The sequence below is a fragment of the Rousettus aegyptiacus genome, unplaced genomic scaffold (genome assembly GCF_014176215.1).
Source record: "Rousettus aegyptiacus isolate mRouAeg1 unplaced genomic scaffold, mRouAeg1.p scaffold_m13_p_17, whole genome shotgun sequence".
NCBI lineage: Eukaryota > Metazoa > Chordata > Mammalia > Chiroptera > Pteropodidae > Rousettus > Rousettus aegyptiacus.
The window spans coordinates 8,136,536-8,147,669 of NW_023416292.1; the positions used below are offsets into that span (position 1 = coordinate 8,136,536).

The 11,134-nt window shown below is 34.6% G+C and overlaps 1 protein-coding gene across 8 annotated transcripts in view; it reads left to right on the top strand.

Moving 5' to 3' along the window:
• Positions 1-7,169, top strand: part of RCOR3 (REST corepressor 3) — a 46,793-nt gene extending 39,624 nt beyond the window's left edge. For 6 of the 8 annotated variants that reach the window (XM_016166497.2, XM_016166498.2, XM_036234479.1 and 3 more), the window contains 2 exons: positions 3,832-4,073; positions 4,547-7,169. In XM_016166497.2, coding sequence (XP_016021983.1) covers positions 3,832-4,073; positions 4,547-4,891 — 587 coding nt within the window. In that variant the 3' untranslated portion in view covers positions 4,892-7,169. The remainder of the gene's footprint in view (positions 1-3,831; positions 4,074-4,546) is intronic. The other 2 variants (XM_016166500.2, XM_016166502.2) reach the window with 1 other exon arrangement.
• The last annotated feature ends 3,965 nt before the right edge of the window (positions 7,170-11,134 follow it).

Consider the following 11,134-nt stretch of genomic DNA (forward strand, 5'->3'; position numbering starts at 1 on the left):
TTTAAGTACTCACCTAGATGTACCAGTTACTGCCCCACTGTTGTTAATACCTTTTTTACCTTTAATGCAAATTATTGGAGATTTACAGGAGATGTAAAGAAATACATGTTCCCAAATAGTTTGGGTTAAAATTAATCTCATTAATAGGAAAGAACCACATTCTTGGTGTTTCTAGATGTTATTCTCTTATTTCAAAAATAAATTTTTGAAAAATTAGTATTCCCAGTTGTACAAAGTACGTGCTCATTTTAAAAAATTTTTCTATAGCAAACAGGAAAAAATGTTCTCCGAAATGTTATTACCTAGAAGCAGCTTCCACTGTAATGTTTAAGCTTTTTTTTGTAGTCCAAAATCAAATTTTAAAAATAACTTTTTACATATACCAAAAGCAGATTTATAATATTCCTTCTATTTAAGAAAAAAAAAAAAAAGTCCATGTCCAGAATTGGAAAACACCATATTACAAATGCTTCTGAAGTTACTGATCTTACTAGCCAAAGCTCAAAAAATATGAATATATGTATTTTTGCTGGGTAATATAGAATACTCATTGGAAAATGTGAGCTTTCAAAAATTGTAATGATAAAACAATATCCTAATGAGTTATATTTTTATGTTAATTCCCAAATAAAACTTTGAAAGTATGTATTAAAGATTATTAGGTATCATCTGCCAGCATAGGAGGCCAGAATGTTTCATTGTATCTTTCAATTGAAATTTAGAAATATTACAAAAACAATTTTTTTCTTTCCCTGGGAAATTTATAATTTACCTCTTCTAGGGTACTCTGAAGTTTTATTCCACTAACCTTTGAAAACTGACCTCCTGCCCTAAAGGTGAGAAGTTTAATTTAAAACATGGTTCAAATGGACCTTAGCCTCTTACATCTTCAGAAAGAGAGAGGTCTAATCACTGTATTTAATTCCCTTTCTGATAAAGCCATCAGATGGCTTTGTTTGGCTTGGTTTATTATAAACTATGAAAAAAGTGGACCATTCTTACCCTGAGTACAAATTAGAACTAAAGGAGCACTGATGTATGTTGTTGAAGTTAGTTGCTCAGCACTGCTACCCTGCTAGGCTGTATCTAGAAGCGTAGCTGGGGTTCTTCTGAAGGAGCAGTACCATTAAGTCTTCAGTTGGTGTTTTACTGAAGTTTGCATAGTTATCAGCCACAGTGTAGAGCTTAAAAGCATTCCACCTTCTAACTAAAATATTCTGTTGAGCAGCGTTATTGGGAGTATGAAGATGATAAAGAAGTCAATCATATGTGACTCGTTGTTCGGGGAAGAAAAATAGAATGAAACCTTATGGGGAAGAAAAAGCAATCATATTTCCTGAGCACTCCTGTGTACTAGGCATTGTAGTAATGCTGGTGCTGATTTATGTTACTTAGGACTATACTTCCCAACATTTTCACATTGGGGCAAACAGAGAAAATTATGAAATTTGTCACAACACACTGGGACAGACAGGTGAGATTGCTTTTGTCCAGCGAAGACTGTCAAGGAGCTCCAGCTCATGCGCAGACCCTGCCCGGGCATCCTGCAAGCCAAGGGCATTAATGTCTAGGCCTACTCATTCTCAGGACGTGATTGGGATCCACAGCCAGCCCACAGAAGTCTGCGGTGCAGTCTGAGCCTTAAGATTTTGCACAGGAATTAATACAAGGCTATCACACATGAGTCAGTAATAAACATACCGAGGTGACTTGACATCCTAAGTGTCTGGAAAAACTAAAGCTCCTAGGAAGTGAAGTAGCTTTGGTTTTGTCTGTAGTTCTGGAAATGCAACAGTATTGGTGCCAAGGGAAAGTCCATTGAGCAAGAGAAAATAAAGTAGAAGATCAAAAAGAATAGGGTCAGTTATATAATGGAATCAGATGTGGAATCAACAGTGGTAGATTTTAGAATATATTTTGCTAAACAAATAGGTGTTCTGAGGGTTATAATATCTTCAGACTTAAGAGTCAGCATTTGTCTTAATTTGATTTCTTGCTAGGAATACAGACAATTTATTATAAATCCTATATTTCTTTAAGGTTTTCATTTAGTAGGTTTGGTCATTTCTAGAATGTAAATTAAATATCCCTTATGAAAATTAGTATACTGATATAACACTGATTTCTAACTAGTAATTTTTTAGTGCAGTGATCTCAAATGAGTTGCTATTTTCCAAAGTATAAGCAATAGACAAGTACTTAAATATATAACAGTAATTCCTCATATGAAATAACCTTGAATTTTTATTGCCAAATAAACCTTCAGTGGAACCTAGTCACGATTAGAATCTATACTCAGTTTGGAGTTCAAACTGGAAATTAGCTCATGGATTTAAGAGAATATAAATTCATTTATGTTGCGAAAATATTGTCACGCATATGTCTGTCCCTATGAGAACAGAGCAAATGAGCATAGTTTATGTACCCAAAACTGTATTAAAAATGGGATGTGGTTATAGCTTAATAATGTCAGGCCTCCCCCCAAATGCTCTAAGAGTCAAGCCTAGCTAGTTGAATGCAGCAAGAGATACTTATTCTCGGTATAAAATAAGGGCATAATTTAAAAACAGGAATTATGTCATATGATGGCGCTTTAAGGTAATTTGGTAATACCAATAGATATCTGTAAGAGTATATCTAGTATTTCTGCTGGGGCATTAACATATCTTTATATTATTCTCTCATCTGTGATTGTGTACATGTTAAGTTTATTTTAATTCCTACATTTCTGGCTACTTATAGCTTTTATATCATAAGCATCAGTATTTTTTCCTTTGTTCTCATCTCTGATTAATGAGTTATTGTTTCTTGGTATTTTAAAAAGCAGTTACTAAATTGCAAAATCAAAAATTTTGACAACTATATTTTGAGCTAAGTGCATCTCTTTCTAGAATGAGTCAGTGAACTTCTAAAATTTAAGAGCAAATTATTATCCTTCTGATTATATAAAGTCATTTTTAAATCTGTAGCATAATTGACTATCTCAAGTTCATAAATCAAACATTATCCTTCATTATAATAAAATTTCCATAATGAAAAATTAGGTTCTCACGTAACCGGATGTACAATCCTCAAATTTAAGGTAGTGACAGGCACAACATGTGCTCTACAGATAGTCACTACCGTAACCTTATTCCTACGTCTATGAAGCATAACTAGGAATCCTTTATATGTATAGTCTTTAGAACTGTTAGGTGAGTTAAAATCCAACTAACTCTGAAAAATAGCTTCCCTTTTTTGGCCCATCAGATTGTGATGATGATTCTGCTTTTTATGTTTTAATTCTTACTTCTGTTCTATACCCTGATGAGATAGTAAGCAATCATGTTGAGGTTGGTATTAAGACCAAAATTATAATGCTTTTCTTAATGGGGGAACCCTAAGACTACTCACTCAGTCCATTGAGGGGATAAAAGAGATGGCTCATTCCCATCCTGTTTTGTTTACAAACGGTGTTGCTCAAATTTAGGTGACTGGCTACTAGGGAAATAAATGAATATGGAATTGAGGATGGAACAAAGAATTCAATGCTTTACAATAAATGGACTGTATTTGAGAGTTCAAGAGAGGATTGGAGAAAATAACTGAGTATGTAAAAAATGGTAAGTTTCTGATTGTTCAGTTGAAGGCAAGTGGCTGGCTCGATGAAATGACGTTAATTGAGTGTTTTCATCTGGAACCCTCTTAGCCTCTATCTCAGAATTGAGAAATGAGCAGAGTTTATCAGAAAGGATTTTCATTGCTGGTATCTTTTGTGTGTGCATGATGTATAGTACACACAGCTCTCCTTATTGATCCTTCACCAGGTGTATTATTTACTTTGCCTTCCAGGTGTCCGAAAATATGGTAAAGATTTTCAAGCTATTGCAGATGTAATTGGCAACAAGACTGTTGGCCAAGTGAAGAACTTCTTTGTAAACTACAGGCGTCGGTTTAACTTAGAGGAGGTATTGCAGGAGTGGGAAGCAGAACAAGGAACCCAGGCTTCTAATGGTGATGCTTCTACTTTAGGGGAGGAGACAAAAAGTGCTTCTAATGTGCCATCAGGGAAGAGCACTGATGAAGAAGAGGAGGTGTGTTTGTGTATGGAATTTGAGCTAATATGAGTCGAGGAATCACCATTTTGTGTGGTTTTCTGTAAGGTTAATTTGTCGGAGGACTAGCTAAATGAGCATGAAAGGTCGACAATACACTTACTCAGTGGTGCATCTCTCGTGACTCTTAAGTCATAATGACATGCTAAGTTCTGATCTTAGAAGAATGGAGAGTGTATTGTTCTTTCATAGTCTTATTTTTATTTCCAGTGTTAAGCTGTTTACTAATAAATAAAGATGGCTGTTTGGTAGCTTCGTTGCTTTTTCGGTTTTTGGTTTTTTGTTTTGTTTTGTTTAAAATAAAAGAAGCTTGTGCTTCCAGAGAAAACTGGTGTTATGTTTTTGTTTTGTTTTGATTTGTTTTGTTTTTCCTGTGACAGCCCAAACTATATTGTATTAAGTTCATTAGGAACTGCCGTCTCATGCATGTGTTTTGGTTTCCTCACCTCTAGGCACAGACCCCGCAGGCTCCTCGGACTCTGGGTCCGTCACCTCCTGCCCCGTCATCCACTCCAACACCAACAGCCCCCGTTGCCACTCTGAACCAGCCGCCACCGCTTCTTCGTCCAACACTGCCTGCCGCCCCTGCTCTTCACCGGCAGCCTCCTCCGCTCCAGCAGCAGGCTCGGTTCATCCAGCCCCGGCCAACTTTAAACCAGCCTCCGCCGCCTCTCATTCGCCCTGCTAATTCTATGCCACCCCGTCTGAACCCAAGACCAGTGCTATCTGCAGTTGGTGGCCAGCAGCCACCGTCACTTATCGGAATTCAGACAGATTCACAGTCCTCACTGCACTAAAATTAAATCGGACAGAGCCGCAGTAACTTCTCATCCCACTGTTATACCAATGCTCATCTATCTGACTGATGCGAAAGAGGAGAGACTAATCCTGGATGCCGAGGCCGCAGACTAGCCCTGTGGCAGTGGGCCAGCATAAGCTGGTGTCCAAGAAAAGTTTTAGTTCATGCAACCGAGATGTTCTACAACAAAAAACCTACAGTTGGCCTCCTTTCTAGGGTATATATTCAGTGACATGATCTCATAAAAAGGAAAAAAAAAAAAGATTTAAGTATTCTGTATACCAAGGGGTTTTTTTTGTTTGTTTTTACTGTATTTATTTTATTGAGATTCTTTATATTCCTGCCTCTTCATAGTCAAGGCTCTTAGTATGGGAATATTGACTTAGGAATTGTGAAAACTCCTTAAATTTATTAAATTAAGGATGTTTGACTTTTTTCTTTAATTTAATTTTAACATTTTCCTATGTTAGGAGTGCAAGAATAAATAGCCTGCATTTCATATTTTGACGTGTTCATTTAATGCATATTTAAGAAATTATAGCCGCATATCCCTTTTTTCAAAAAATATTTTGCTTTTTTTTCTAAAGGAATGTCAATATATTCCTTTCAAAGAAAGCAATTTAATCAATTGCAAAGCAATTATATGAAACCACAAAGAATGTACTGAACCTGCGAACTGTTTAGTATACAGTTTAGGGTCCTAGTGCAAAGTCCTTGCTTAAAGGTCATTGACCTTCATCTGTCAGTAATAAGGATCAGAAGAATAATCTTACATGCGAATGAAGACTTAATTTGTTACAATGTCTTTAAGTTCTTAGAAAATGGTAATTTTGATTTTTTTTTTTTTTTTTTTTTTTTTTTTTTTTTAGTGTTTTAAACACTATCTGCTTTTAACTAGTAGTTGCCTACATTTGGGAACTTAGAAGAGAACTATATTTTTTGTCAGTTATGTGGAGACAGTGGTTATGGAAGCATTTATTTACAGTAGTACCCTTGTTGTGTTTAGGTTCTGAACTTAAAATTGCCCTCATACTTATTAATATGGTCTGCATTTAATATAAAGGATGGTTTCTTGATAAATATTGTATTATTTGGGTACATTTGTGTATTATTACAGCCGACCTATATGGCTGGGTTTGGTTTAGGGTTAAATCAACATTATTTTATAAAATAAATTTAAGAATTTGTTCAGTGTCATCTAAAGATGTATCAGTATATTGTCAAAATTGTGCTGTTAAAATGCTGAGACCCCTTTTTATAAAGAAACAAAGAAAACATTTTGTCTTCTTAATTCAACATATAATCATTAAGCACCTACAAAGAATATTTTACAAGTGATACTATTTCAACAATGTGTTACTAATATTTTTGATACAATGATTTCATATTGGAATCATGACTCGTGCAAAGGGACAGATCATTTAGATTGCTGTACTAGTGGAACTTAAGGCTAAATGTTTGCACATTCACATTCTCGTCACATTTAGAACTACTTCATGAAATGGTCAACATGTAAGGACCTAATTTATGTTTTGAGAGGTCATATATTCCCAAATTATTGGGAAAATAGTCCCGAACATTGCTTTACAGCCTTAAAGAGCTGTAGACTTAAATCCATTAATTCGTTTTAATTTTGAAGTTTAGACCACTTTTTTCCATAAAAACCTTAAGTTCTGGCATAATCTAAAACTTCCAGATATATCTGTCATTCTCATTGGATCATCTTAAATAGTTCCCATCCCTGGATTGTAACCAGATAAAATCTGATTTAAAATACTTAATATTCAAGAATTTATACTTATTTTTACTTTTAAATCACGGGAACAGTTATATCTTAAAAAAATATCTAAAGCATTTTTAAAGTACTTAGATTGTCTTGCATATGTGCATACTATACAGCTTTTATTGTCTTGTCTCTTGTCAGTAGACCTTCAATATACAGTATGTGGGATATGTCAGTCAAGTTGGTCAGTACCAGCATCTGTCCAGCTGTTAAGTATATTGTGATTCATTTAAAATCTATCCCAGCCACGGGCCAGGGTGCCGTATCTGAGGGATGTGCTGTAATTTGATTTACGTACACTAGAGCACACAGTAGGAAAATCTTAGCTTCATTAGTAATATGAAACATGTATATAGTGAGATGTCTTTATTGTGTGCTTTGCATATTTTGTAAATATTTTGCACGTCATTTTTCTTTTTTGTTTAAGCAGTGTTTGGCCTGGAAGAGTGATATGCTTGCTGCTTAATCAAAGGATTAAAGAGTTAAAGATGTCTATGTCTTCTATTTTTATATATAATTTCATGTTGTATGAAAATTTAGGACCTTTTCACTGTGAAATTCAAAATACTGATTTTTATAAAAAGCAAAACCTAGAAATCTTTTAATGACCATTTCATTAATTTCATTTTTTGAAAAATCTACACTCAAGTATTTTTTTCATTACATAACTAATATCGCACTTGATACATTTGGTAATATTAATGAAGAATATTTTTTGTAATTCCAGTGCAGCATGGATGAAGTGAAAGGTGAGTTATGGTCAAAACTTTTCCTTAATAATCTTATAATTGAGTAAAATATAATGTAAATAAAGATGAAAGAATGAAAAATTCAACATAGGCCTACATTCTTTTTAGGAATAGATGTAGGAAACAAGTAAAAACCTTGATTTTCAAAAACACTAAAAATACTGCAAATATTTTTGTAGTAGTACCAAGTTTAGCTATTAAATAGGCTGTATTTAATGTTTTTTCTTGCTATCAAAAGAATATGTTACCCGTAAATAATAACTACTGGTCACTTAACACTGGGATATCAGGGGCTCAGAAATAATAATAATCTGAGTTAGAAAAACTCAAAGCAGGATCTACCTTTTTGTTTGTACTTCCCCCAATTGATCGGGTGAATACATTCTGATTATAGGAAACAAAAAACTAAATTGTGTATTTTTAAATTTATTCATTATAGGTAAGCGTAAGAAGATAATAAATAAATACAGAAAGAATCCAACAATCAGGTTTGAGAAACCACGCTATATTCTAAAATATCTATAAAAAAACTACCTCATTTTCTGACAGCATTTGTGGGAGTACAAAAACTGCTTTCTCCTAGGGTAAAATAGGTCACATGTAACTCCTCACGATTTAAATCTTTTTATCTTAACTTTACTACTTTTTGTGAAGGAATATTTTGCAGCAATAAATTTTGGTAACAAAAGAGCTTGGGAGTAAAACATTGAAAAGAATGCTCTCAGATCTGTGACTTTGTATCTGAAAGGCCGTGTAGTGTTTTCTACTCTCAGAAGTCCTGCATACTTACGGGAGAAACAGTGAAGACCAGAAATTCATGTTGAGTTGAGATATTCGCAAATTGTCATTACCAGGTTTAAAGTAGACAATTGTTTATTGATAATGGAATGGCTCTTTACAATGTGGTAACAAGTTTTAAAATCCTAAAGCTGGAATTTGGGCGAGCAGAGTGTCTAAGGAAAAGATGCTGGGAACGTAAAGCGGAGAGGTCCTGGAGCAGTCTTCACAACGGAAATAGCATACAGGTTAATCTTCCAGGATGCTTTCTATTTCTCTGGGTTATCTCAAGAAAGACATTTTTATTCAGTGTAATTTAATCTTATTTAAACATATAAGGTACAATTACCAATAATAAAACATCCTGGATAATACTCCAGCACAAGGCATCCTGTGAGGTATACCGCTTACTGCCCAGAGCAGCTTTCATAGTTGGTAGGATTTGGCTTCAAGAGGTCTGTGTTCCCAAAACCATTTGTGTTCACATCCTGTGTGCTCTTTGCAAGAGGGAGTTGGATAACAATCGCCGAAGGCCTCATCACTTGGCTTATATACACGAGTTCCCCCTCTACCATGATGACTTGCAACTCCACCGAGCAAGTTACTTCACCCCTCGGTACCTCAATTTCTCTTCCTTACCAAAATCTTACTGAAATGACAAAGATAAAAAATAATAATCTTTAACATCTGCTGAGGGAGGTACCACCAGCAGATGGAGACAAATTTACGACAAAACCTCACAGAATTAAGGAAACTCCCAATTCCATAAAGGTAAAAGCAGGAAAACTGACATTCTCAGAAGGTCCCATAATAACTTCAAGTTAAAGGTAGAGAAATGGAGTAGCTCCCAAGGAGTCTTGCTTCCTGATATTCATTATGTGTGAACTGGACTTGGTGACTTGCTTCTGACCAATATTATACAGAAAAAGTGATGAGGTGTCACTTCTGTGCTTGTGTTTTGTTGGTAGACTTTCTATCGCCTTCTCTGCTTACATTCCTTGATGAAGCAAGCTGCCATGTTGGAGAGACCCAAGTGGCAAGGATCTGAGGCCAGCCCCCTACCAACAACCAGCAAAGAACTCGGCCCCTCAAGGTAACAACCTGCCTAAAACTGGGCTTGGAAATGAATCCTTCCCCAGTTGAGCCTTGAGATGACTAGAGCCCAGCCAATGCCTCGTTCGCAGCCTCTGAAACACCATGAAGCGGAGAACTCGGCTAAGCCGTGATTGGATTTCTTAACACCACAGACATTGAAATGAGTGATGTTTCGAGGTGCTAAGTTTTAGGGTTATTTATACAGAATAGAAAAATAATACAATGGATATTATATACCATCTTAATTAAAAGAAAGTTGGAGTGACTATATTAATGTTGGACAAAGATTTCAAAACAAAGAATATTATCGAAGATAAAGATGGCCATGTGATAATGACAAAGGTGCCAGCTCATCAAGAGGAACTTTGATACAACTGGAAGAATAGGCAAATCCGCCATATGAGTCGGTAATCAATGCCCATCTTTCAATAATCGATAGAGTATGAAAACCAAAAGTGAGTAAGAATATGGAAGACTTGAACAACACTATTTAACTGCATTTACCTAATTGAAAATTATACATTATTCCACCCAATGACAGCAGAATAAACATTCTTTTCTTGTGGGCATGAAATGTTTCCAAAATAAACCATATTCTATGCCATAAACAAGTTTTAATAAATGGGAAAGGATTCAGATCATCCAGAGTACGTTCTCTGAGTTCAATGGGATTAGAAATCAGCAACAGAAATCTGGAAAGTTCCAAAATATTTGAAAACAACTTTTTTTTTTGCCTAAGAATATTTTTTAATTAAATTTATCGGGGTGACATTGGTTAATAAAAGTATATAGGTTTCAAGTGTAGAATTCAATGATATATTATCTGTATATTGCCTTGTGTGTTCACCAACCAAAGTCAAATCTCTTTCCCTCACCATATATTTGACCCCCTTTACTCTTATCTACTTCCTGCCTCCCCTTTTCCCTCAGGTCACCATTAAACTGTTGTCTGTGTCTATGAGTTTTTTTTGTTTTTGTTTTTATCTTGTTTGTTACCCTCACTTTTATATCCCAGATATGAGTGAAATCATATGGTTCTCAACTGTTTCTGTCTGACTTATTTCACTTAGCATGACTATCTCAAGATCCATCCACGTTGTTGCAAACGGCAGTATTTCATCTCTTCTTATGGCTGAGTAATAATATTCCATTGTATGTATGTACCACATCTTTATCCAACTGTCTATTGAAGGAAACACATTCATAAATATGCTATGGGTCAAAAAATAAATTTCAAGAGAAATTAGAAAACACCTTGAACTTAAATGAAAACGATATGTAAAAATCTATTGGGTGCAGAAAAGCTATGCTTAGAAGAAAATTTATAGCTTTAAACATTTATGTTAGGAAAAAAGATCTAAAGTCAATCACTTAAGCTTTCTTTTTTAAAAGCTAGAAAAGAATAAACACAACAAAATAAACAGAAGAGAAGAAAAAAAGATTATAGTTTAATAAATGAAAAAGATAACAAAAATAACATTCAAAATCTCTGAAGCCAGTAGTTGCTTCTTGAAAAAATCAACAAAATTAAAATTTGGTTAGATAGAAAATTTGTTAGATCAAGAAAAATAATGTGTAAATTATTATAATCTAGACTGGAAGAGGGGTCACCACTACATAACCTATAGAAATTAGAAGAATTTGTAAAGGAATATTATGAACACTTTATGCCAACAAATTTGGAAACGTTTATGAAATATGAAATGGACAAATTCTTACCAAACCTGTCCCAAAAAGAAATAGAAAATATGAAATAAGAAAAGAAATTGAGTTTGCAACTTAAAATCTTCATGCACTTGGCCCAGATAGTTTTACTGGTGAGAATTCTTTCAAACCC